Below are 25,087 nucleotides of genomic sequence, written 5' to 3'. Positions count from 1 at the left end.
CCCCATGCTGAGGTCCAAATGAGAGGAAATGAGGCTTGTTTGTGTGGATCTACAGCGCGTCTATGCCATCATTAGCGAAGCAACAGCCATGGTGACGATGGCATGTTGTCGAAGGATGAGTCAAAGGGGTCTTGAACTATAGTGGGAGGTAAATTAGATAGCTAAAGCAACAAACAGGCATAGCTGCTGGAGGAATTTGCAGTGCCTACAGTTCACCTCCGCACCCCGCCACAAAAACAACGGGCCAAGAACGACAGTAAAAACAAGGTCTGCGAAAGCCAATTTAAGTTCTATCTTCAATTGAATTCACAATCCTTATGTAAAATATGGGATGTGAAAGCTGACTGTTTTGCTAATGGCGGTGTTTAATAGCTGCAGATGAACAATGATGAGCAACAATTTCAAGTGAGTCCATTAAGTTCTGACCTCTAGCAGAAATGTGTAACAAGAACAGTTGAGAGTTCATAGTGAAGCACTTTTACTTGTTATGCAGCAATAATTCAAATTACAGAACAGAAAAGGACATTTAACTAATTGATGTGTTAGTAGCAGATAGTCGGCGATAAAGTTGTTGCCAGTAACAAGACTGTTTAACAGCGGCTACAGCAACACAATATACTGTCCATATCCTATTGTTGCAGCAGAATAAGCCCAGACTAACTAAGAATAAGAATGACCTAAAATAACCTTGACAGTTTTCCTTAAAGTAATGTCTCATGCGTGGAGAATTATGACTTTAAAAGACTCAGGAAACAGATCATCTTAGCAGGGTATCATCTCTGGATTAGCGTGACAGACTGTGTTTGTAGGAGGGAAAACAGTTTGCAGCACAGGTGAGAATTGTTAAGGTTAACAACCGCAACAAGCACAGCAGTCGGAAATCAGCTCTGGCGCAGGTAGCCTCAGGATATAACAATGAAGCGAGGACAGGGCTCTACTCTTCTCTGTCCAACAACTAGTCTCTTCACCCTGGGGTGAATAGTGAGTCATGAGACCATTGTTTGCTGTGCTTTATCTTCAAAGCTACTTCGTTCTGAATACTAACAATACTAATCTCACAGCACATCAGTGAGTCCTTGGCCAATGGTTCATTTTGTTTAATGTCACATTTTAATAAAACAAATTCTCCAGTCCCCATCTCAAAGGTGGAGCACAGTGAATAAATAAAAAGTTTGACAGGAAACATTAAAAAAATGCAGTGGGGGCAGTAACTTCGTGATGCTCTGGACTGTATTAAAGGTTTGGATTAGTACTTGAGACTTCTGTCATCTTGTTTAATGCAGCCAAACCACCTACAAACCAGATATTGAAAACCATTAAATTACCAAATAAATTAGTTTTAAATGGTCCATTTGATTCACTTAATTCAGCCACGCACTTTTGAATTCCATTAAAACACTGCTCTAGTTTTGATTCTTAGTTTTGTGTTTCCAGTATTACAGATGACACACAAAAGTTGTGGCTTATCCTTAGGTGTCATAACAGGACAATAATGTCGTTTTAAACCAAAAGCTGAGTTTTTAATCAAAATATACAAATACAAATTGACAATATAGGAAATGTAGTTTGAGTAATCAATGATTTGACTGAGAAATGTTAAGTGTAAAAGTGCAAACACTAGTTGTGAAGTTATTGCGACGTTATAGAGATCGGAAGATGTCACCAGTGTGTGGTAAACCATCGGAACATGAGGAGCGTTTTAGTGGTAACACACTGACCTTCTGGGACATATGCACTCTTACCCAGACTGGCTATTTATACATTATAAAATGGTTCCAATTCTACAGCTAAATTATTCTAAAGTGCTAATTTATTTCAAAAGAATTGAGCAGTTGATGGTCAGGATGATGAGATTCCACCAACGCATTCAAGCATCCACGATTCGGAACACTTGAATAATCAAGACACCACAATCAAAAAGAGGCTTAGATGTGAAAGCCAAGACGGAGACAGAGGCTTCTATCAAACCCACCGCATACTACAGTATATTTGTTTCCACAGAAGATAGTAGGAATTACTGGAGGATGATGAACCCTCGGTGACCCACTTACTAAGCTGTTATCCTGCAGGATGAACAAAGAGCGCTCCATCATTGACAAGAGTTAAATCTAATAAAAGAACGTAGAAGAATTAACCATCAGCATAGCCTTGTTCCTGCATGGATCATTTGTTAGTCATGATTTATTTCCAGCGGTGTGAAACACTAATACAGAGAGGAATTTATTTTCAATTTCATGGAGCTGCAACACATAAGACTCTAATTCCCACTCACTCTCATTCGACAGAAGAAAGGTGGAAGGAGAGAAGAGGTGAGACCTTAACATCAGTCAGCAGCTGTGTCAGGAGAAACCAACTGGAGTTTGAAGGAGAGATGCTGCAGGGCTTTTCTCCCTGCAGCTCTGAGACTAGCATTCCTCACATTAGTTATGGGCTGCAACTTAAGATTATGACTAGTCACTGACAATGATGTTCAATGTGTACAGATTGATGTGTGTCATTATAATGACATTATAAAAAGACAAAAAACAAATACTGCACTCATGTGTTAAATTACAACCATATTGAGAGTCGACTAGACAGGACTATATTAAGGATTAGTCAACTGGTCGTCATATGACGTGTTGACCTGACTGATAGTAAGCACATGCATAGTGTTAAGTGCTGTTTTGAAACTTTACATTTTAATTGCTAAAAATGGGTCCCAATGTTCCCAGAGCCTGAGCAGTTGGCGACAATGTTAAGTCAATTATAGTCAACAATGTTGGCCTTATTCATAAGATGAGCTTTATAATATCTTATTACAGTAATGTTTCAAAGCATTTTTGAAATTGTTCCAAGAATCACTAGCTCATGTGTACAGCTTCCTCAAGATACACATCTGGGTGTTATTTCACACTTGCTGCCCTGAAGCAGGACAACAGCAAACTCAGTGATCTTGATTCTCAAATTTCTAAATACCTTTGCACATGAACAAATACGTCAAGGGATTCGTTTGATTTTAACTGTTGTTAACTACCTTTACAGCCTCCATCTGTGCTGTATAATGTAATTAAACACCTGAAAACACATGACATCCTGGGTGCATCAGAAACAGCCAGATCACAGTGGGTCTCAGAGTGAGCCGTTTACACTGCTGACTCATGTCTAAGATAAACCTGCAATGCTTTGTTTACTATGCTTTTGTACTGTCTTCAACTGCAGCAGTCTGGACTCAACGGATGTGGCTGCTGACTTAAGGAGCAACACATGTGGTGCATCTTTGTTCTCTGTCTGTGATGTTCAGCACAAAACGCAGACACTCGTCTGCAGACAATTTGGGGTTCATTTACCTGCTGATTCACCAGTGTTGATCCAGTCGGGGTTAGCAATACTGGCGATGGCAAAGATATCCGCTGCCAGAAACAGGCACCCAGATATGATCGTCAGTTTATCCATATCTTCAAGAGTGGATGACGTCTGGGAAACGTTGCGGTCCTTGTCTACAGTTGACCCCGGGTGATGCGAGACACAGGGCGGTCTGTTATCAGCTTGACCTCGCCCCCCTCAGCAGGAGCCCAGTGTTGTGGTTCTGCTGTGCATTTTGCAGCAACGTTAGCCCCCTCGGTGTCAACCTCCCCGCTACAGAAGGGCACAAAGAGCGTCACATCGCAGCCAGTCCAGTGACGGAACAATAAGTCGCAGAGCAGATGCCCTAAACCGCTTTTGTTGTCCTGTGGATCCGTTGAGCATCGGGCACAGCTGCGGCTAGCAGGAGGCTAGCTATTCACCAGGTTCGGGCTCGGTGTGTCGAGCTGCGGCCCAGAGGCTGCTCGACGGCCGAGACCACGACCATGCTTGCATTCCAGACAATATCTCGCAAAGAAGGAACCGCACTCCCTTCGAGCTATCCGTCTTTTCGCTGGAGGTTTAGCCGTCCGGAAAGCGAGAGCCCATCACCGTTCTCCTCCGCTGGAATAGCATCTGGCACTGTCGGTTAGCTCGCCTGCTGCCCCTCTCTCAGCCTGCTACTGTGGGGACTCGACACACACCTGGACGTCGCGTTGGTTCCCCCGAAGGCAGAGCTGCGTGTCCCGGCCGCAGCGGTAACGTTATTGTTGTGTTTGCAGCAGTGTGCGTCCACCGTTAGCTCAGCCTCCCCACTGCCAGATGACATCACGACACCCCCAGCACACACACAAGCCCACTGTATTCACGCGCCAGAGGTGGGGGGCTCCACTCTCTTCTCGCGATATCTCGTTGGAGAAAGGGGGTTACAACTCTTCTCTCGCAGAGCCCTGAAGTCCGCTGGAAATTACTATCAGTACTTTCGGTGTTGCATGGAAATACGGTGTTTAATCGAAAACAGAAATATGTAATAAATAATAATAATCATCGAGCTTTATTTAGATTGACAGGATTTGCAGCAGTTTAGGGTAAAGTTGGGTGGTCACCCCTGAATTTGAAGCAATGGTTCCCATCAGAGGTCACTTAACATGGCGTAGAAATATGTCCCTGTAAAAAGTCTGTCACAGATTTTCTTCTATAAATATTTATAGCAGAATATTTGGGAAGACCCGTCGTTTCTCATGTGTGCAGTACATCACAGTACGTTGCTCCAAGTAAACTACAACATGGTAAGGACAAAGTAGAACAGCAATATTAACAATTCACATATTAATTCAATTAAACGCCAAACATTCTGCAATGTTATAGAATTGGCACTAATTTCCATTTGTCTTTTATGGGAGTTTAAAGAAAATACAAGGTCGTCCATATAGTAATTCTGATTTTTTTGTATTTGACTCCCCCTACTGCTTGAATACAGAAATGGCATTCCGCAGAGGCGATACAGCTATAAACGACAACAAAGTGATATTACAGTCTTTAATTTACAGAGATATACAGATGAGTGGACATGGAAACAGCAGCGCATTGCTTTTTATTCTTGAGCTCCCGCTGGCGTGTTACTCGACTGCATGACGGAAAACAATGATCGGGGTTGAAAAGGCCGGTTGTGTCTGGGTGTTTCTGTCGTCACAAGCAGCCAGACGTATTGTTTCGACATTTAAAAAAAAAGGCTGATCCCACATCTGCAGGGCTCATACTTCATCCACAAATGGTGTGTTGATGAGGTGTCCGCTTGCCGCCATGGTCTTTTTACCGTCAGTGAACTTTTTCGCAGCCTGAAATGAAAAAAATGAAACTGTCTTCAACGTGTTTTGGGGATAATTCTGTTTTTTTATATAATTCAGCAGCTGCTTATTGACTTACCGTCACCACATCCTCCTTGGAGATGGAGTCCACAGCCTGGAGGAAGGTTTCGGGAGCCTGGTAGGTTGCTGTCATCAAAGCTTGAGTGCCTATCTCCTCCAAAAGGCCCTCAGAGCACTCCAGGGACATCAGGTATTCAGACTTCACCTGAACCCTGAGTGATGAGGTTTGGCAGAAGGGTGAGTCATATTTTGAGTTTATTATATCATTTTGAAAAACAAATAATTTTGGAGATAAAATTAGGTGATTCTTTTTTTGGGTGGAGGAGCTTACTTGGCTCTGGCGACATCAGCTTCCGAAACATTCCCTTCCGCAACCCCTCGCACTTGAGCCACAGCTGCTTTGATCACCTACACAATGGTGATGACACAGTAAGCTAACACACCATAAACATAACAGCAAATACAGCTACACTCACCTCCCCTGCACAGTGAGCCTGAGAAATAGCGTAGACACCAAAAAGGCCTGAGTCAGAGTACGACGAGTGGAAAGCAGACGCCTAAAAAATAATCAGAAAAGATCATGTAACACACACACAATAGGATTCAAATAATGTGTGTCATTCAATGCATGATAATTCACATAACTCACGCATTAAACAGAATATTTATTTCCATATATCTTTCTGCTAAGCATTGGAAACTGAATACAGCTGTTTTGTTGTCGTAAGGTTGAGTTCATTCAGATGCAAGATAACTCCTACTTACATCGAACGGCTCGGCGGTAGCTTTGGCAATACCCTGACTCAGTTTACTGGTGGTGTTCGCACCCCTCTTCACGTGAGGGCCAGCTCCCAGAATTCTTTGCAGCACGCTGAAAGCGTTAGCCTCGGCGCTTCCCGACACCCCACCTTCGACAGCGATCAGAGCGTGCACCAGGTCGTCGCTGTTCTGCATCCGGAGCTCACCTGAGGAAGGCATGGTGAGGCTCTGCTGACGCTTTTGTGAGTGTTGATATGGTAAAAGATTTACCTCCACGGTACACCGCCTTATCGGCACTGGCTCCAGGACCGGTGCGGACACTCAGGAGACTCTCACCCACCTGCCTCAAGGCAGCGTGGTCCACACCTGCAAGGAAAAAGCCATAAGCATCTTGCAGTGAGGAACATCCTCAAAGAATTCAATCAGAAGTCTTATCAGGCTGAGAGGTGAGATGAAGCCATGAGCCACTCACCGAGTCCAACTAGAGCCATTCTGCCGGAAGTAAAATTATCCTGCACAAATGACTCCAGCTACAAGTAGAGCACAAAGAGAAAGTGGGGTGTTACCAGCAATATCTCTAAAGGAGCATCGCAGGAATGTCAGGAGAAACGTACTTTTTCAGAGGAGATGCGGCCGACCATGTAATCCGGGCAGTAGAGTGAGTTGGCAAGGCCAGTTTTATATGCTGCCTCATGCAGCTTTTCAACTACACCTGAACACGTAAAACATATTCCAGACTCTTAAGAACATCTGATGATGCACCACACAGATTTAGAGAAATTAACTACCATTTTATTTTAATGGCACTTACCAATCTGAGGACACTCCTTCGCAAGCGCCTTGTCAATCTTCACCCTGGACACTAGATCCTCAACCTCCCAGGGTCTGAACTCTTGAGCCGAGGTCACATTGGCCAAATATCCCAAAATCTCAGCTCTGAATCGACACAACTTACTGAGTGAAGATAAAGACTTTTTATTCCTCACAGTTTTTACAGGACTTACAGATTATCCCTCAGACAGTCTGCAGTGTAGACCATAGTTTCTCTTGATGACGTCACACTGCAGGTGAACAAAAAAGTGGTGAATCAAACTCATGATTTTTATCATGATTATAAAAAAGATGGAGGTTTAATGAGTCACAACTGACCTCAGACTCCCTCCAAGGGCTTCAATCCCACGACAGATCTTGAAGGCTGATGCTCCTTTTGTTGTCTACAGGCGGGATAAAAGAGTTCATATTCTCAACAAGGATTTGAAAAAGAATAGGGTGTTTGATGAGTTATCTATAGCCCTGGAGGTACATAACAGTAACTCGTATTTTGTTATTTTTCAAGTTTACAATAAAAATAAAAACACCACGATCAAATATAAAAACAAGCAAAAGAACTATTTTTACTCCTGTGACAAATGTTTCAGACTTTTACCAGGTTTGCTGCCAGTCGAAGCACATGAGAGACACCGTGGCTACCAGCTGTCTCATAGCGACTCCCAGCTTTCACAAAAACACCAATGCTAGAAACAGGAGAGTAGTTCTCCAGTGACGCCACAACCAGACCATTTGGCAGCTTGGACACCTGAAGAAGCAAATAGAAAGTTAATTCAAATAAAAACTGAACCTCATAAAGGATTCATTTTAAGTAGTCACCTGGACATTTTGAGGAGGGAGCGGCACAGGCAAGGGCGCTTTGCTTCCGGCCAAAGGCTGAGTCAGTGTGTTACTCCTCCGGGCAGCTGCATAGCAGCGTTTCTAAAATTAAATTTAAAATAAATGTAAGATGAAACAAAGCACCAGATAAATAGCGTGGCATCATAGCGTGTGAAGCAAGATCTAATAGGACAAGGTGAAATGGGTTTGATGCTGTAGGTGTTTAGTATTAACTAATGGTTTGCACCTAACAAAAACATGGTTCACACTGCAAGCACTTTGAGCAATCTCAAAAACATTAAAGTAAAACTAATATGGATATGATTGACAACCCTAAGTTAAGTTGTATTGTAGAGGGAACTGTTTAAGGTTTCCTGAAATGTGTTTCTAGTAATAAAAACACAGACGTGCGAGTGCCAGGTGACAGTAACCTGATGACCTGAAATAACCTGAGCTTCATGTAAACGTCATTCAGCTCGGTCACTCACACGTACTGGGAGAGACAGACGCAGCGTTTTGACCACAACAGTATTGAATCAGATTTCCCTTCGCGTCTATAATAATTCCTGTAAGATGACCTTCAGGTTGCCTCCACGACAGGTGAGGATCACATCAACCCAGTCATACATTGTTGTCGTGAATGCTACGAGCATTACACATCACACGTTTAGGTTGAAGTCTGATATTTTAACTGTGGAATCACTGGTTGTTTAACTTGACTCGACTTGGCGATCAATAAGTTAGCCACATAGCATGCTAACGTGCTCTTGACCTACGATACTAGCTGTCAAAACTTCCTTCGGAACGACGACGAACAATTTACAATCTTAAACAGAATAAACGTGACACGGAGGGAGGAATGCCAGAACTCACGGAGAGATTGTTTAGAGCCTGGATTCGTCGCATGACTCCCGACTCTCTCCTTCAGCCGGTGTGAGACAGATATGGCGGCCTATCAACGTCTTACCCACAATGCAGCACGGCGTGTTGCCCGTCAAAGATGATAGGAAACAGCAAGATAATACTTCAATTCTTCTTCAAACTTACGATAAGTATTGAATAAAAAATCAATTCAAGCGTCAATTTAAAATCCATAATTGCTCTTTTTGTAAACCCGTTTTGTAGCCTGCCGCAAAAAAAGTAGATTAGGCTGTGTATGAATAAATGTTTTATCATAAAAAATGTGATGGAAAACCATGAAACTCACACCAGCTCGACATAAGACAGGACTCATTCTTTATTAGAAACCAGCTCCAGTTAAACTTACATTTCATTAAACACATACAAAAATATAAACACATAACAAATGCACTTAAAAACATCTTTTGACAAAACAGTTAAAATAGCCATCATTTCACAGTTAAATCCAAATTCATTTTGTTTTCCTCCCACAGAGATTTCAAAAATATTGTCAGCGTTACCAACTACACCCAAAATGTGTCTTATAACAATACAAAAATACACTCCAGGAAGTGTTGAAGATGTCGCCAACTTATGGGTAAGCAACATTATAAACCAGGCTAAAAAAAAGCAAAGTGATGCCAAAAACAACAGGAAACGCAACACTTATAGTGTAACAGTGTTGACAGCACTACACAGCACTGAGTCTAATGCAGGCTTCACAGAGTAGTCAGTGGGACATCCTGACAGGTCTCCAAGGATGTGCAAATAACCACGAAAGACCACACACTGGAGATGATTATGTTTCGTACGGTGTTTCTAGGTAAATGTCTTTTCTCAGCGGCAGAGAGACGCAGCTCAACCAGCTCCGACTGGTGGGCATCTCGCCCACGATCTCCCACGTGTCAGTTTCATCACAATACCGTTCAATAGTATCATGATACCTGTAAAAAAAAAACAAAAAAAAACTTTTTTTTCTCTAAACAAACAATACCAGTACATGACACACCGATTTATCAAAAAAATAAGTGAAAGAATAATGAATCTGTTTTCATCCTGCAATGCTTGTGAAATGGGATTTCATAACTCTTCAAAAACTCCTCACCTGTCCCACCCTTCTTCTCCTCCCAGGACATATATCTTTCCATCCACCACTGTAACACCAGGCCGGTACCGTCTCTCTTTCATGGGTGCGCACATAGTCCACTGGTTTGTCTTGGGATCATAACATTCCACCTTATCTGTGTTTTCTGTTGAGGCGTGCCATCCACCTAAAAAAAAAAAAATAGGTGATCTGCTCCACTTCCAGAAAGATCTGCATTCCATACCTATTACATAGATCTTCCCTTTCAACGTGCATGCGGCGGAGCCAGAGCGAGCGATCTGCATTGGAGACACTTCAGTCCATACTGAGGTTTTAGGATTGTAGACCTGAGCTAGGTCTGTGCCGTCACCATCCTCCAGAACAGCACCGCCTTTGCCAACATCAAAGTGTAAGACCATGGCAGCCTCACTTGTGCGACAACAGTGAACATGAAACCTCACCCGTAACATAAAGCAGTCCGTCCAGCGCTACGACGGCAGGGCTTGTGACGGCCATCTTGTAACACTCTGTGAACTGCCAAGTGTTGGTGTGAGGGTTGTAGCACTCTACAGAGTCCAGCCGAGAGCGACCCTCCCACCCGCCTACTGCATACACGAAACCATCCAGCATGACGAGACCTGCCAGAAATGAGTGACAAAAAGAGCAAGACCAGATTTGCTGTCACTTCAGTCTGACCTTTCCAGTGGCAACAAACAACGCAGTGACAAACATACCCAGCTCAGAGCGTGCAACATTCATAGGTGCCATTTCCAACCATGAGTCGAAACAGGGATAATAGCGCCACATCTCCCTGCTGGCTGAGCCGTCAGGAAACTCTCCGCCTGCCAGATAAATAGTTGAATCTGCAGAGAGACAGTCAAGTCGTCCTCAAACTGCTACCTTTGTCTTCCAATTATATATATTTTTTTCTCCCGACTCACCGGACACAACCATCCCATGCTTGCTGACAGCAAACGGCAGACAGGACAGATTCTTCCACTTGTTTGTCACCGGATCAAAGCTTTCTACGCTGCGAAGTACCACCTTGTCATCTTCCCCGCCGACCGTCACGATCACTTCTGCGGTTCCTGTTTCCATGGCAACAGAAGAATCAAAGATTTGGGATAACTGGAATGCTACACAAATTGATATTAGTGAAAGGAAAAGGGGGGAAATATAAATCAAATTCCTTCTACAAGGTGATCTATTGATGAGATCTGAAGAACTGTAAGCTAGAACCATTTTGACAAAATGAAAACGCACCGGTAGACCTCCGCGGCCGTGCCCTGGCGGAGTAGAGTTCTCCACGACGGTCCTTTAGCAGCAAGTAGTCCTTGGCTTCTGTAATGAGCAATTGGCAGCTCTGGCTTTCTTTCACCACATCCTGAGACTCGATCACATCGTGGAGGTAGTAGGGGCTTATCAGAGGTAGACGTATGTGCTCAAGGACCTGAAGAGCAGTTAGAGGGTTTAGTGACTCATCACTTTGCAATCCTTTTTTGATAGCAACAAACATATGTGGCAAACAAACGTGACCCAAAACAGTCATTTTCAGTCCAATTATTTCTGTATTTTAGGCAATAACAAGACCATAATGTCTAAATGATAGGTTCAAGTGGTTACAAGGGTGTTCATGCCTGAAAAAAAAAAAAGCATCTTCTGTCTATGAACACATCACTGCGTCAGTGATGGAATGTTATCCTGATTTATGGGCATCTTTAACACCAACAGCTGCTGAGATTAAGTTTCTTAACACATGACTTCTAACCCTTGGAGTGGCACACTGGTGGTATAAATGAAACAGCAACATTCAAATTTAGCCGGACCTTTTCGAAGCACTGCTTGCGTGTTGGGCATTTATTCAGCCACAACAAGGCGGCCTCAAACACCAACTCCTCTTTAGTCACATTGAGATGGTCGCTGGCCAGGATTTCGGTCAGTTTGTCCACACACAGAGAGAGAAACTCCTCCTGCAGGACAAGATAGAAGGTTAGCCAACGGTGCTCATAGAACTCCTTACGTCCGGCGAGATAATCACGTTGTAGTTGTTGATTCAGCTGTTGACTGGCAGAATAGATTATCTAACTAAGCCCCTTTCACACATGGAGCCACCACGCTGCCCGGCTCGTGATCCTGACTGTGCCAACGCTGCCCAGACTATGGTTCCAAGTTGAGCTTTTACAACTACAGGAGGTTCACAACAACAAACTGATGAATCAATCGATTCATTATCATGGGTGTCAGCTATCATTTAAATTAAAAACAAAAGCAAAAAAAATGTATACATATAAATGTACTAAAATAGAAACAAATCTTTCATATATGACAAATTTTTAAACTTTACTTTCTCCTTTTTTAGCAGTGTCTTTGCAGTTAAAGCTGCTAATCCTATCACTACTTTAACATTTACCAACATGAGATCCAGTTTATGCTACACAACTGAATGATTTCAGCTTTTAAATACTCACCTGCTGACACACAGTGCTGAAGTTTTCCAGGATGTAGTCCATGCTTCGCTTCTCCAGGACCTTGCAAGAGTGAGCTTCAGCGAAGCAGTGAATCCCCACACAGTTTGTTTCATCCATCTGACGCTCCATAAAACGGCAACAAGCTTCTCGCACAGCCATGACATCGAGCAGATTAGCAGCAGCCAGCAGAGCCTAGACCGAAGAGACGTCGGAGTGAATACAATGATAACATTTGTGAGATGATCAAGAGCAAAATATGATGAACACAGTACCTGCACATTTGCCTTGGATATGTAGACCTCTGACGTGTATGCGTAGCTCACAAGCTTGCCGACCATCTGAGGTTCCACTCCATTTATGGCAACACGCTCCTGACTTGATTCAATCAGGTTGCTGGAAAACATTGCCTGTGCATGCACGAACATGAAAACACAAAATTCAGTTATGAGTATTTTAGCTGAGTCAACAGTATCGGCAAAAACAGCTCAATGTTATTGTTTTCCTTTGGAGTGGAGGATACAAACTAATATGCCAGGAACTGGAAAAACTAGTTATTTGTTTCACTTTCCAAACAAAGTTAAGACTAGGAGGATAGTTTAAGTGAGACAACTTTGTGACTATGTACTCTATAACTATCACTCTACAATTCTAAATTGAATAATTAAATAGTTGACGAGATCACAAGACACTTTGCTCAGTTAATGCCTTATTTTCTGGAGTTTGAGCTACATGTTTTTGTCTCTCGCCACATAAAGCATCACCAGTAGGTTCTGACAGTTGTTTACCTGGAAGTAGGAACTGAAGGAGGCCAACACTATTCGATGACAGGGGAACTCCTGCCCACCACAACACAGTGTTACATCACAGAAGGCTTTGTTGAGTCGAAGGCTGTTGAGACCCTGCAGGACGGTGTTCGGGTGTTTGGACTCAACAAAAAGGTAGTCTTCGGCGCTCCCCGCGGTGGGAGCAGCGGTGACAGTGGCGCTGGTTTCTTCCTGGCCCGAGAAGTTCACATCCAGGGCGGGCGGTGAAGGTAAACCGGTGCCGACCGCAAGGTTGTTAGCCATTTCTACCTCCGCTGGTCAACACTGCAACATCCGCCAATCGTCGTTAGTTCAATGTTCTTTTCAGCGGAGAATGGAAAGTTGATAAATGTTGCAACAGGTGGTCTCCATTTGCTCACTAATGAGGCTTAGCGAGCGCGGGCAAGGAGCGAGAGAACCACCGGTTGATAGAGGAATCATGATGTAGGGATAAATGTTCCTTACGCAGAATATGAACGATACGCAGACGTGTAATGTTCAACACGTCGCAGTTACCTACCTGTTAGACATAGTCCAAAACAATTGGAGAAAACGCCACCAACAGATTTCAGCCGTCGAACTTCTTCTTTTGATAGTAATCGAATGTGGTTGGCCGTTGAATTGGCATTACCGCCATCTACCGGCCTGAGTAGGTACTCCTGCCTTCGGAACTCAGAAATGCGTTATTCCCAAGACACACAATAATTGTTTTCATTTAATGATATTTATTTGAATAGGCAGTGTCATTCCCCAGGATGTGTTCAATGCAAAATGTTCGTGAAATTTACGCGCCCACAAAGGGCGTTTGCTGTTAAGTACTTATGATAATTGTATTCAACCAAGACGTAACAAAGAAATGTTTATTATTATTTTATTATATTAGTATTTATTATATTATTATTATTTGTTTATTATTATTATTATCATCATTATTATTATTATAGTTTAGATGTAATGAATTCGCTACAAAATTTATTATAGATATGTTTATGTGAGCTGTTGATTTATCCCTATGGTTATAAAATGGAAACAAACTTCAAATTTAAAAAAGAAATTACAAGAACAATGGTATTAGTTGGTTATTATTATTAGTTATTGTTGTTAACTCTTAAGTTACACGGCCATCAGACCTTGACAGAAAATTCTACCTTTAAAAATGACTTATTTCGAGAATATTGATCATTGTCAGTTATTTTTGGGAAAAATACAATAGAACGAATAATTAATTGAAAAAAGTTTAATCGAAAATGCTCTTTATTTGTTACATGTTTTGTAAGTGTATAATACATTATAAATTGTTTTTCATATTACATTATTTAATGTTGTATTCTAACATTTACAAGATTCAACATACACAATAGTACAGATACAAAATATTCATTATTTCCTTTATTAAATAAGTGATTTTCCTGATTAATTTTGAAAATAATTAATGTCATATTGCCTCAGACTAGTGCTCCACACCCACCATGTATGGGTGTCTGAAGCTATGCTGTGGGGAAGCTTTCATGAATTATGAGCTCACTTGCAATTCCTTGCGTAAAATAAAAGGATCAAGAATAATAAACCAGTTCAGATTACAAGCAGCTTTCTTTCATGGCACCCGGGTTTCCCAGTGCATTTTTCCTCCGTCCAGCAGCATCCAGAATCTTCTTTCGAGGTCCCAGCTGGATCTGAATTCCCTTCAGGTCTTCATCCGAGCAAAGCATGAGAGCTTCCAGGTCCAGGTGCTCTCTATTGAATGCAAAAGAATATTCAGGTAAGGAGATTGCAGCCAGAAAAACATCCAACGCAGAAGAGTCTTTGTTCTCATCATCATCAAGCCCGAGGTCTTCTTTTTCCCAGGGCAAGTTGCTGTTTCCATCCAAGCCGTCTTCATCCACCTCCTCCACCGTGCTGCGGACAACGTAGCCAAGACTCTCATTTTCCCCTCGAGGGAGGTCCTCTGATGACTCCAGCCTCATCTTGTTCATGAAAACCAAACCTCCTAGACCAGGTCGGTTAAAGATGGACTGCTTCCCTTGAGCTGGTTCTTCAGTTTCCTCAACATCATATGGCGACAACTCCTCCTCCTCAATCATGGCCTCATCCTGCTCATTAAACACTTCCAAAAACTCAGGCTTCTCAGACACCTTGCTTTCAGGCTTTAGGAAAATAACATTTCCGTCAGCCCCAGTTTTTGGCAAGGTGCCTTTCTCCTTCTTTCCAAGCTTCCCGAATGTCCCCTTTAACCGGGCGGTCAGAGATCCAGATTTCTCCTTAGCGATGAGCTTGGAGAACTGCTCGTTCACTCCAGTGATGGTTCCTCCTCTTAACAACGTGGAGGCTGTAGCTTCTGACACAGACCCATTGTAGTCTGAGCCACGATACATTTTATTCATCTTACTCTGATGTCGCTGCTTGACCTTCTCACATTGCTTCACTCTTCTCTCCGCTTCTTTGGCCGCCTCCTTCTTCAGCAGGGCCACCCTACTGGGGTTTTGGTTGGTCTGTCGCGAGGCGGCAGAATCCAGGAATTGCACGCAGTCCATGCGGTCACGGGACGCCGCAACGTCCATCGCCGTGTGGTAGTCATTATCCAGGGCGAAGAGGTTGGCGTCAAAGCTGACAAGGAAACTGAGGATGTGTACGTGGCCGTTAGCCGCAGCATGGTGGAGTGGCGTGTTTCCCCAGATGTCACTTTTGTTGGCGTTGCCGCTGTGAATTACAACAAAATTATTATTATTAGGAAATTCTAGTGAGGAGGAGGAGATGCTTTCAGTCCGAGACCATAGGTCTCAGCTGGACATGGTGGACGGCCCTGACCAGGATGAGTCTGAAGCGGGGTGTGGGCCGCCATTGAGCCAAAAGGACAGAAGACAATGTCTCAAATTTAACATAAATTTTCTTACTATAGTGTTATAGAACAAGGAGAAAATAGGGGAAAATGTGTAATTATACCACAAGGTTATATACTTAATGTTAATGTCATATGCTTGAAATATATTCCGTATTAATCATAAGCAGCAGTTTTTTTCACTATGGTTTCTTTCCACTTATTTTATTGTGTTTGTTTTGAGGGACAAGGAATATTGTTAAATTAGATTCTTTTTCGAAGTAATGTACTAACATATAATGATAAGTAATGCTGGCTAATGGGAAGAAAAAGAGACCTACAAAAATTAATGATTTTCAACTTTCACCTGCAGCCATGAGCTCTGCGGTTCTACAAAGTTGCCCTGGGGAAGACCTGGAAAACACAATGGGAACATCCTGTATTCGCTCAGAGGAGCTGGAGGAGGTTTCGAATGAGAAGTCTGGGGTTGGTTTTCGCTGAACCCAGATAAGAAAATGGAAGGATGGATGGTCCACCTACGTGATTCACCTGCTTCCAGACAGCAGTAAATATCATACCAGCTAGGAAATAATAAGTCAGCTATTAAGATGTAAAGTCCTCCGGTGCTGGGGTTTATAGTCTCCGCCATAAAACGCTCCACTTTTAAATCACTGCTGGTGTCTCAGGAACCCTGTCCACCCGCCACATCGCTGAAATTACAGCTCCATAGCTGTCAAAATAACTCTTTACAAATGTTTTTTTTCCAAGGAAGGGGCGCAGATGGTGGTGGGGATTAATAAGGGACGCTTTTGTTTCAATACATGGTTGATTGAACCTTTGGCTCGTCATGGAAGAGAAGTGACAGGAATGCAGGGAGGAATTAAAGTAGATTTAGCTCACTCATTCAGCAGATAGACACACAAGCTTTAAGGAGGATACATTTACATAAGGCTGTAATGGGAGGAACTTCACTGGGAGATGCACAAAAGCTACTTCTCTATGAGGAATGAACAGATCCGAATTAGTAAATAACAAGAGGTTCCGGTTAGATTCTGATGGTTTGTTAGCAAAATGGTTAAAGCCACCTTGCATAACTGGATTATACTCTATAAAATTCTGCATCTATCTATAAAAAATACCTGTCTGAAAACACCAACATAAAAAGCATTAATTCATCAGTGCAGTTTAGTGATTAAAGCTTATAGTAAACCCATAAAACATTCTTTGAGAGTGAGGCATTTTTGTTATTTTTCTTTCCGTTTAATCGTGTCATTTTATTTATTTGAATATTTTTGGATGCATTTTCCTCTCACCCTCGACTGCAGATGAGCTGAAGCGCTTCGACGTGTCCATAGAAGGCGGCCAGTAAAGTGGGAGTCATGCCATCCTCGTCCGGTGTGTTCAGGTCCTTCCTCGTCGCCTCCTTTAACATGTCCAACTTGCCATCAATGGCGGCTTTGTGGTACCGCGACATCCCTATATCCTCGTCCAAAGCTACAACAGATTGAAATCAGAGATGTTTCTAATAACACCAAAACTATAACAGGACTTTACCTGGTGCTGAGACCGGACCTACCGGGGTTGACCAGAGTGAAGGAGAGAACTGGGCGTCGCCTTGTCACAGCAATGAAGCAAAGTCCAGTCCAACAGACACACTTGCGTCCATAGTCGGACACGCACTATTACTGTCGTACGGTTTACTTTTGTTACTGTCGCTTTTCGTTTCAAATTATGAGTTGAAAAATAGCTGATACAGTGCGATTGCAAATATTCAACGTTGGGTGCCACTATTACACGCTCAATTAAACTGCAATATTTTCTATTCTAAACTCCCTGACCCTAATCTCGAACCGAGAAAAGTATCAGATTGTGAATCTGAATGTTTCGATATATATTTTTTTCTTTATTCTTCCATGACACAGTATTAGATTACGCGACTGTTTGCATCCCCTGTCGTTATATATGCTTTATTATCAAAGAAAGGCACGTCTTGTTGTTCAATTCAACTTATTTATTTATTCATTTATTTTTTCAGTCAAAATAACCAACAGCAAAAGTATATCCACACGCGCACAAATTCTACTTAGGTATCAACCTAATATATAATGTACACAAATGCTCTAGTTTGAGTGTCATCCAAGTCGGCCCCGTAATATATTTCAACATGTTTTGAATCATTAGTATAATCTTGTCTTAAGATGTGTAACGGCACCTCAAAACAATTAGTTGGCTCGTAAACGAAAAAAACTTAAAAACAAGCGTTTTTCGTACACACTTATTTTGTCCCTGTGAAGTAGCCATCGTGGCGTCACGAAGATGTCCGCGAACCAGGCGCATGCGTGTTTTGTAAACACTTGAATGGGCCGATTGAGTTGAGCAGGACAGAGGAAGAAGTGAGAAAGACCGGTTTCCAGCCGAACGAGTCTCCACTTCACGTGTCAATCGACAGTGACAGTTGCGAACCTGTCTCGAGAAACACGGTCTGTACAGAAGGGAAGACTCGTTTCTTCTGATTTTTTATCAGCCCGCTCCGTACCAGCGATCTGACACCGGGAGAAGCTCGAGAGATGTCCGGGGACGGCGCTTCGACTGTCGGCCTTCTGTCCTATGAGACACTGGTGCATGCGATGGCAGGTGCAATGGTAACCATACATTTTCAGTTAAATATAAGTCCTTCTTTTGTAACTTTTTGATGGATTGTTTGACAGGGCAGCGTGACGGCTATGACCGCATTCTTCCCTCTGGACACCGCGAAGAGCAGACTGCAGGGTGAGAGTCTAATCCAGATGTTCTTTGACAACAACTATCATGGCATCCACTACTGCCCTTAATGTTGCCAAGTAAAACGAGAAAACTAAGTGAATGTATAATGTTTACACACATGTATGTCATTAAGGTAGAAAGGCCTCATAAATTTTGTTAAATAACCATAGAAAGATGGAAAATGCCTAGAGCAGAATGCAGTAATTCAAAACAGTAGCTGTAGTTTCAGTGTTATTTGTAAGAAACCAAGCATGAGCAAGTAAATATAACAGTCTACTGTGTAAACAAGCTAATAACGTTACACCTCAGGGGCTTGCTTTTGAGCTCACACATATCTTCAGGAAACTGGAAGACATTAGATGAAGAAGCGTATATGAGTTTGCCACCTTTAAAATGTTGGAAGAATATATACGCTCACTTGGAGATTATTTGTGGGCCGGGCCCCTACACTGAACTCCCTGACCCAGTCCATATCTCAAACCTAATCCGCAGCGTTGAAACAGGGATGTTGGACTGAGGATGTTTTATGACAGTAGATTAATTTGCCCTTGACACTGTAGCTGATCTCTTTCAGTCGATGAGAGCCGTAAATCAAAATCCACTCCCGTCATCTTGGCAGAGATTGTGCAAGAAGAAGGATTGTAAGTAGTTTGAGTGTTTTGTTTTTGCACTGTCCATATCTCATTTTGTGCCTTATGTTTGTGCCTGCTTCCAGGCTGTCTCTCTACCGAGGCTGGTTTCCAGTCATCTCCAGCCTCTGCTGTTCCAACTTTGTCTACTTTTACACCTTCAACTCTCTAAAGAGACTGACAGCATCTGGGCCCAAGGAGTCTAGACTCGGAAAAGACCTGTTGATGGGAATTGTCTCAGGTGGAAGAATGGCTTTTTTTTAGATTAGTGTTTACACCAGGTCGAATCAAACCAAAACAAGTGTTTTGTTGTGTTGCAGGAGCTGTGAACGTCATCCTGACCACGCCCATGTGGGTGGTCAACACCAGGTTGAAGCTGCAAGGTGTGAAATTCAGGAATGAAGACCTTCATCAGACGCAGTACAAAGGAATCTTTGGTGAGTTTTCTGGATCCACATGAAATGACACAATGATGACACTGATGTTTGTGTCCCTCAGATGCTTTCAGACAGATCATAGCCAGCGAGGGGGTTGCGACCTTGTGGAATGGGACGCTTCCGTCACTGATCCTGGTCCTCAATCCTGCCGTTCAGTTCATGATCTACGAGGCCATGAAGAGGAGGGCAGGGAGTGGTGGAAAGAAGGTGAAGCACTGCAGTCCGTGTCAGTGCACTTTCAAATCTAATGTGTCTTCACGTTCCTCTCCAGATATCGTCCGCTGAGATCTTTCTAATCGGAGCCATTGCCAAGGCCATCGCCACGACAGCCACCTATCCTCTGCAGACAGTGCAGGCCATTCTCAGGGTGAATATTCTATACCATATTCAATTCAATTGATGTGCAGTGTTTAGTTTTACTTCACAGTCACAGATCACACTGGATCAAAGTGTAACCAAGGCCAACCATAAACACATAGATAAGCAACAGGTGGTATCTCAATGTTTATCATGTGAGCCTCAGATTACAGCGCAAATCTGGGATTTTATTTGGTGAGTTAATAATTGTCTCAGATGATAAAACCAGGATCTTTTTCTCCACAGTTTGGACAATACAAGGTTGATGGCAAAGGCGGTGTCATGGGAAGCATCTACAACGTTTTCTCTTTGCTGATGGACAGAATCAAGTGAGTGACGTTCACTTCCCGACACATGCTGACCCTAAGTCAGTGACCGATTCAGAAATGATGATCATGTTTTCGGAACTTATTTTGTGTGGGTGTTTTTGTTAAAAATATTAGAATAAATAGCAAGACTGACCAAAGTCTGGGACAAGAAGCTCCAGGAAAAGTGAAAAAAAAAAAAAAAAAAAAATGTAAAAGAAACAACCTTGAATCCCGGTCATTTGCTCTAGTTTGAAAAGAATAGAGATCAGCAGGACAAAGTGCTCCAGGAATGTACTAATCCTTATTTGTTTGCCGGGTTTTCCTGATTAGTTTTTTCAGTTAAAATAATTGTCAAAAATGGTTAAATGGAAATGAGACCTGTGATTCCAGTACTGTTACACAGTGAACTCCTCATGGTGGCGCCTTTACCTGAGAGCAGGGTGTCACAAAAGAGGCACTTATAGTGACATTCTCAGACCTTATTTGATCTGAATTACAGATTTAATTTCAACCTCCTGTATACCTGGTTCTGAAAGTCGCCCCTCACTTTCGCATGTTCTCATCCTCACAGGAAACACGGTGCTGCCGGACTGTACAAAGGACTGGAAGCCAAGTTGCTCCAGACAGTGCTGACCGCAGCACTCATGTTCGTCGTCTACGAGAAGATCACCGCAGCTACCTTCAAGGTGATGGGTCTCAACCAGAAAGTGAAACTGTGAAGCTGCAGCCTTGTGTCTTTGGGTTTAAAAAAGGTCAATCGATTAGTCGTTACAAGAGGTGAGCGCCCGCCGTTACATGGATTAAAAGATCTTTTGCAGCGGAGTGTGGGTTTGTGCAGATGGATTAATACGACCCAGATTGATGATAAAAATAGAAATGACTAATCTCTTTCGATTCTTAAGTCTTTCTACCTCACAGACTGGAGCTTCTTTTCATACTGTAGACTCACTTGAGCAGTGGGAACATAAACACATGACCAATGGAGTGCCTTGCTCACTCATTCATTTTAGAATCTAGCCTTAACTTTATCATTCCACCAATGATCATCACGTGACTATAGCAAGGGGAGGGGCATTTTCTCCTTCACAATGACTAAGATAAAATATACTTTTTTTCTACTGTGAGAGAGAGCACGTGCTACATTCAAGGGGTAATATTTATGCAAAAACAAAATATAAAGTAAAAGATTGACTCTTATAAAAGAGTAGTGTCAGAACAGCCTCAGAGTTTACCGTGGGTTAGGGTTAGAGTGCAAATCGAAATCAAATTTTAATATATTTGTTGTGCTCAATTATTGAATCAATTGTGTATTTGGGCCCCAAGTATATTTATTGTACCGTAAAATACCTAGATATCTGGATGCACAGGGGTGAATCAGTGAGCATGTCTTTGGTCTTATTTGCCTTGAGAGATTTTTTTTAAGCATCCATTTTTTTGAATGAAAAATAAAAGATAAAATAATAATAGTAATATATATTAACAGACAAAAAAGAAGAAATTATGTGAATAAATAAATAGAAAACCACTGTGACCAGGGAGAGAATTGAATTAGCTGCGATGCTAAGGAGTTTGGACCAGTGTTACTTGACTACATGGAATTGAAGCATAACTGTTGCACTTCTGCTGTAAAAGTTTACTACAAGTTCTATGCAGCTTCATCACCTGTAAACTTACCTGAATAATGATTCAGTTTATAGAACTGCTGTTGTCATTACACTGATGACCAAAACATTTGTTTGTCTTCTAATTTAAATAAACAAGTTGTTCAAACAAAAGGTACAAAAATAACTCAATAAAAATCCAAATTTTCCAAGATGCCTTTTCAGTGTCTGCGTTTTTTTTATTGGGGAGGAATTTAAAACGGAACTCGATCAGCATCAGTGACATGGACAACAGGTTATCTCTCAGCGTTTTAATGATCCATATGCATGTAGAAATTTAAATTTCAAAATCTGTCAAGTGAGAGAATTAGTAACCAAATGTGCATTGTATGCATAAAATCAAATGCTGTTTAAAAAACTGTCCGAAATATTTCAAAAATATAATACAATAGCACACAGTTAAAGGTAAAACAAGTCAAAGGATTTTACAGGTGAAGAAACCTGAAGCATGAATCACATTTGATAACTGCATTATGATTATGACGATTATCCCATACAAGCATTGTAATACCTTCTGTATCTCAATTCTACAATGCATAACCATGCTTGAGCACTGAAGTGACGCAGATAACATGCTACATTTTCAGATTATAAAAGGTGGCAGAGATTAATATGTAAACAACATGAAAATAAGGATTCAAACGTGGGTTGATCCATCAGCAACAACAATGAAATGATTAAAAAATGTAAAAGAGAGGTGATCATGATGAATACATATTTTTTGAGTACCAACACTGTTACCAAAAGCACAAATAAAAACAGTGACTTTTCTCATACATTGTTGGTTTCCAGGTATTTTTACACTACAACTGTAAGGTCGGAAAGTCACGAAAATCACTTTGGGCTCCAAGGTCAATCCAGGAATTAAAAAATCATGTCACCCAGAAAATCATGTGCTCAACCTTTTACTTTATGAAGCCAAGAAGACTTGAATCAGGATCCAGTGGTCATTCCCTCGACATACCAGGGAGGCAGGAAGGAGTAGGATGAGTGTCTGTGGATGGAGTATCTCACATCTGAGCGGGGCTCCCAGGAGAAGAGGTAGACCACACTGGAAGTGAGAGACAGTTTAACTCACATGGAAATTAAATAAATAAGGATCATTGTCACTCACTCTGGGTTGTCCTCTGTCACTACTGACTTTGCAAAAGAAAGAAAGTCACAACAGAAGTTCATGCAGACTGTTGGCTTCCAGCAGTTGTATTCATTCTGTTGAAATTAGAAAAAGGACATTAATATCACAGCTAACATCTGCGTGGCATTATATCAACAAATACCTTGACAAGATGCGACATTTTGGAGATGAGAAAAGTCTCTGTGGAGATGACCACTCCATCGTGGTCTCGGAAACCAGCCACCACTCGGGGAACTCCGGGAAGAAAAGACTGCGCCCACCATTTCAGCAGTTTGAACCTGAGGACAGGAGAGTTTCACACCAGCACCGCTCAGACCGATGCTCTGCTACGACGCAGGAGGTTACCTGAGGAAGTTGCTGCGTTGTTTTGGTGTACAGATCTCGGCTGAGGTCTTCAGCTCCACATAGCAGGCGGGAGGAGCTGGAGCATTTGGATCTTTATCACGACAGTCCACCTCACCGGAGAACAGCAACTTATGATCCGCCAGGCGGGTTTGAACCACCGTGCAGAAGGCCTCGTTCGTGTTCACCACACCACTCGGGTCCGGTAAACCGTGAACATCGTCTAGTCAGTCAAAAAAAATATTTCAGATGCAGGTAAAAATGTATCTTGATCCATGTTCTGAAGGACAAGTGTCTCGTCCTGGAATGACAAATTTGTCCTTGAGTTCTGAGACACTGATCACCAACCTGAGCATGCGTACTGTTCGAACTTGTACCCCCAATACATCATCTCTTCATGCCGCTCATCTCGATTCTCCCGCTCTCTTTGCGCGGCCTCTGTTTCCAATTCGCTGATGTAAACTGTCCCTCTGAACTTGGTAGCCGCCAGCAGCCATCCCTCACGGGTCTCATAAGGAGTCGTCAGCAGTTTGGTTAGATGACCCCGCCACGTGACAAAGTCATGGTCTAAATGACTGAGGAAGAGTTTAGTACCAATGTCAGCAGAAAACACCCTAAAGACAAGTCTCAGTTTTGTATTTGTGTAAATGTAACACACCATGAGGTGCCGGTGGCGTTTCTGGATGCAAGCTTTGCTCTGTTAGCCAAGATCCAACGCAGCATGTGGTCCAACCTCTCCTTCACACTATCATCTCTCTTCACAAAACGATCCCTGTATCCATCTCTGAGGTTAAAATTTGGATTTTTGTCTGGTTCCACATAATATCTCATCTGCCTGCTGTCATTAAAGAACCTCCGCTCAGCGTCCAGTGAAAAGGATCCCACTTCAACTGGCTGCTTGTACACAGGAAAGTCCCTTTCATAATGCTCCCTTCTGGAACTCAAAACCTCTGGTCTTCTCCAAGAGGCTGATTCAGGCAGACACTGGTGTTTAGGTCTGGCCATTTCACTGTAATCTGTTCTGTGCCTTTTATACGCTGACTTGTTACAGTAGCTGGAGTTAGGATTGCGCTGCCTATTGAGGTCCATTTAGTCCTTTAAAGAAGAGAGCAAAAGATCGAAATTACTCGATGGGAAACCACAAAAGTAGTCTTTAGCAGTAGTTGTATTTAACATCATATGCAGTGTGAAAGACATCATGACTGTATGCCTGAATGATACATAGAAACTTCTTTTTATAGCCTCCTGACTACCAGCAACAAACAAAATAAGCACCTTTCTTCAACACATCCTGAGATCTGAAATACATTTCTAGTAATTCAGCAAATGTTAAATAGTGGCTATTACGCACTTACTTTCCATCTTTCCATAAAGTGTGGACGCACTCATGAAAGCCATCTTCCTTTCTGAGGAAAAGAAACTTACTAAAGCCACTCCTCTTCCCTCCACCTTTTAGCTGACCAGTTGATCAGTATGTATGTATAGTATGAAATGGGTGTGAGATCCTTCACAGATGACGCATTTTAACTTTGTTACTGGGAGTCAGGAGGACTTCGATTCAATGAATGCTAGTTACATGTGTATAGGATACGTATGTATAGTTGTTATTTGTGGTGTTGTGTCAACGGAATTAAAAGATTTACTCACGTTTATATATGTAAAAGCGGACAGACTCACTTCTTAATTTATGACGGGTGGTTTACATCAGTATATTCAGGAGCTCGACATCGTAATAGCTTGCAAATTCAAAACAAACGTGTGACTTCTTCTTGCATGTAATAACATGA

General features: G+C 42.3%; 6 protein-coding genes across 10 annotated transcripts in view; 1 reads left to right on the top strand and 5 right to left on the bottom strand.

The window, feature by feature from the left end:
* mosmoa (modulator of smoothened a) overlaps window positions 1-4,177 on the bottom strand; it is a 20,713-nt gene extending 16,536 nt beyond the window's left edge. Inside the window, exon 1 of the mRNA XM_053852725.1 lies at window positions 3,330-4,177. Coding sequence (XP_053708700.1) covers window positions 3,330-3,435 — 106 coding nt within the window. The 5' untranslated portion in view covers window positions 3,436-4,177. The remainder of the gene's footprint in view (window positions 1-3,329) is intronic.
* The window catches only part of LOC128751600 (peroxisomal membrane protein PMP34), a 24,009-nt gene extending 1,471 nt beyond the window's left edge, over window positions 1-22,538 (top strand). Inside the window, exons 3-15 of the mRNA XM_053852724.1 lie at window positions 2,286-2,309; window positions 5,232-14,612; window positions 14,699-14,849; window positions 16,994-17,063; window positions 18,193-18,310; window positions 18,377-18,437; window positions 19,006-19,072; window positions 19,147-19,301; window positions 19,381-19,497; window positions 19,559-19,704; window positions 19,769-19,864; window positions 20,101-20,183; window positions 20,734-22,538. Coding sequence (XP_053708699.1) covers window positions 18,236-18,310; window positions 18,377-18,437; window positions 19,006-19,072; window positions 19,147-19,301; window positions 19,381-19,497; window positions 19,559-19,704; window positions 19,769-19,864; window positions 20,101-20,183; window positions 20,734-20,881 — 948 coding nt within the window. The 5' untranslated portion in view covers window positions 2,286-2,309; window positions 5,232-14,612; window positions 14,699-14,849; window positions 16,994-17,063; window positions 18,193-18,235 and the 3' untranslated portion in view covers window positions 20,882-22,538. The remainder of the gene's footprint in view (window positions 1-2,285; window positions 2,310-5,231; window positions 14,613-14,698; window positions 14,850-16,993; window positions 17,064-18,192; window positions 18,311-18,376; window positions 18,438-19,005; window positions 19,073-19,146; window positions 19,302-19,380; window positions 19,498-19,558; window positions 19,705-19,768; window positions 19,865-20,100; window positions 20,184-20,733) is intronic.
* Window positions 4,400-8,572, bottom strand: LOC128751597 (cytochrome b-c1 complex subunit 2, mitochondrial). The gene is made up of 14 exons (XM_053852717.1): window positions 8,472-8,572; window positions 7,599-7,700; window positions 7,378-7,527; window positions 7,101-7,165; window positions 6,956-7,012; window positions 6,763-6,887; window positions 6,566-6,663; window positions 6,424-6,481; window positions 6,222-6,317; window positions 5,958-6,157; window positions 5,669-5,749; window positions 5,524-5,600; window positions 5,251-5,404; window positions 4,400-5,162 (listed from the first exon to the last, which is right to left on the bottom strand). Exons 1-14 carry the CDS (start codon window positions 8,502-8,504, stop codon window positions 5,079-5,081), a joined length of 1,380 nt encoding a protein of 459 aa, XP_053708692.1. The 5' UTR covers window positions 8,505-8,572; the 3' UTR covers window positions 4,400-5,078.
* si:ch211-256e16.3 (kelch-like protein 20) lies at window positions 8,805-13,458 on the bottom strand. 2 transcript variants are annotated; one of them, XM_053852712.1, is made up of 11 exons: window positions 13,374-13,458; window positions 12,836-13,138; window positions 12,323-12,457; window positions 12,051-12,242; window positions 11,409-11,552; window positions 10,846-11,032; window positions 10,524-10,670; window positions 10,317-10,445; window positions 10,044-10,220; window positions 9,604-9,973; window positions 8,805-9,442 (listed from the first exon to the last, which is right to left on the bottom strand). In XM_053852712.1, the coding sequence occupies exons 2-11, from the start codon at window positions 13,115-13,117 to the stop codon at window positions 9,298-9,300; spliced, it is 1,908 nt and encodes a 635-aa protein (XP_053708687.1). In that variant the 5' UTR covers window positions 13,118-13,138; window positions 13,374-13,458; the 3' UTR covers window positions 8,805-9,297. The 2 variants fall into 2 exon arrangements, with proteins under 2 accessions (XP_053708687.1, XP_053708688.1); XM_053852713.1 differs by having other exon boundaries at window positions 8,806-9,442; window positions 9,604-9,769; window positions 9,827-9,973; window positions 12,836-13,452.
* anks4b (ankyrin repeat and sterile alpha motif domain containing 4B) lies at window positions 14,183-17,528 on the bottom strand. 2 transcript variants are annotated; one of them, XM_053852718.1, is made up of 3 exons: window positions 17,223-17,528; window positions 16,982-17,162; window positions 14,183-15,550 (listed from the first exon to the last, which is right to left on the bottom strand). In XM_053852718.1, exons 2-3 carry the CDS (start codon window positions 17,140-17,142, stop codon window positions 14,431-14,433), a joined length of 1,281 nt encoding a protein of 426 aa, XP_053708693.1. In that variant the 5' UTR covers window positions 17,143-17,162; window positions 17,223-17,528; the 3' UTR covers window positions 14,183-14,430. The 2 variants fall into 2 exon arrangements, with proteins under 2 accessions (XP_053708693.1, XP_053708694.1); XM_053852719.1 differs by having other exon boundaries at window positions 17,245-17,528.
* Window positions 21,962-25,087, bottom strand: dxo (decapping exoribonuclease). 3 transcript variants are annotated; one of them, XM_053852723.1, is made up of 7 exons: window positions 24,978-25,069; window positions 23,959-24,395; window positions 23,649-23,875; window positions 23,304-23,523; window positions 23,101-23,236; window positions 22,938-23,032; window positions 21,962-22,874 (listed from the first exon to the last, which is right to left on the bottom strand). In XM_053852723.1, the coding sequence occupies exons 2-7, from the start codon at window positions 24,387-24,389 to the stop codon at window positions 22,757-22,759; spliced, it is 1,227 nt and encodes a 408-aa protein (XP_053708698.1). In that variant the 5' UTR covers window positions 24,390-24,395; window positions 24,978-25,069; the 3' UTR covers window positions 21,962-22,756. The 3 variants fall into 3 exon arrangements, with proteins under 3 accessions (XP_053708698.1, XP_053708696.1, XP_053708697.1); XM_053852721.1 differs by having other exon boundaries at window positions 21,963-22,874; window positions 24,948-25,087; XM_053852722.1 differs by lacking the exon at window positions 24,978-25,069 and adding an exon at window positions 24,656-24,821 and having other exon boundaries at window positions 21,963-22,874.

This window comes from Synchiropus splendidus, chromosome 19, assembly GCF_027744825.2.
Source record: "Synchiropus splendidus isolate RoL2022-P1 chromosome 19, RoL_Sspl_1.0, whole genome shotgun sequence".
In the NCBI taxonomy this organism is placed as follows: Eukaryota; Metazoa; Chordata; class Actinopteri; order Syngnathiformes; family Callionymidae; genus Synchiropus; species Synchiropus splendidus.
Note: the sequence above shows the minus strand (reverse complement) of the source record. Positions and strands in the feature narration are given on the sequence as shown.

What these genes read in the sequence shown, in the direction of transcription:
- dxo (XM_053852721.1), bottom strand. Translation starts at nt 24,389, where the DNA reads ATGGACCTCAATAGGCAGCGCAATCCTAACTCCAGCTACTGTAACAAG. An exon ending in CAACGCAGCAACTTCCTCAG is followed by an intron (nt 23,237 to 23,303) that starts GTAACCTCCTGC and finishes TCCTGTCCTCAG; the next exon opens with GTTCAAACTGCTGAAATGGT. An exon ending in AAATGTCGCATCTTGTCAAG is followed by an intron (nt 23,033 to 23,100) that starts GTATTTGTTGAT and finishes TAATTTCAACAG; the next exon opens with AATGAATACAACTGCTGGAA.
- LOC128751597 (XM_053852717.1), bottom strand. Translation starts at nt 8,504, where the DNA reads ATGCGACGAATCCAGGCTCTAAACAATCTCTCC. An exon ending in GAAGGAGTGTCCTCAGATTG is followed by an intron (nt 6,664 to 6,762) that starts GTAAGTGCCATT and finishes TTACGTGTTCAG; the next exon opens with GTGTAGTTGAAAAGCTGCAT. An exon ending in GCCGCATCTCCTCTGAAAAA is followed by an intron (nt 6,482 to 6,565) that starts GTACGTTTCTCC and finishes CTCTACTTGTAG; the next exon opens with CTGGAGTCATTTGTGCAGGA.
- anks4b (XM_053852718.1), bottom strand. Translation starts at nt 17,142, where the DNA reads ATGTCGCGGTACCACAAAGCCGCCATTGATGGCAAGTTGGACATGTTA. An exon ending in CAGCTCATCTGCAGTCGAGG is followed by an intron (nt 15,551 to 16,981) that starts GTGAGAGGAAAA and finishes TGTAATTCACAG; the next exon opens with CGGCAACGCCAACAAAAGTG.
- si:ch211-256e16.3 (XM_053852712.1), bottom strand. Translation starts at nt 13,117, where the DNA reads ATGGCTAACAACCTTGCGGTCGGCACCGGTTTACCTTCACCGCCCGCC. An exon ending in GCATGGGATGGTTGTGTCCG is followed by an intron (nt 10,446 to 10,523) that starts GTGAGTCGGGAG and finishes GTCTCTCTGCAG; the next exon opens with ATTCAACTATTTATCTGGCA. An exon ending in GGAGAAGAAGGGTGGGACAG is followed by an intron (nt 9,443 to 9,603) that starts GTGAGGAGTTTT and finishes TTTTTTTTACAG; the next exon opens with GTATCATGATACTATTGAAC.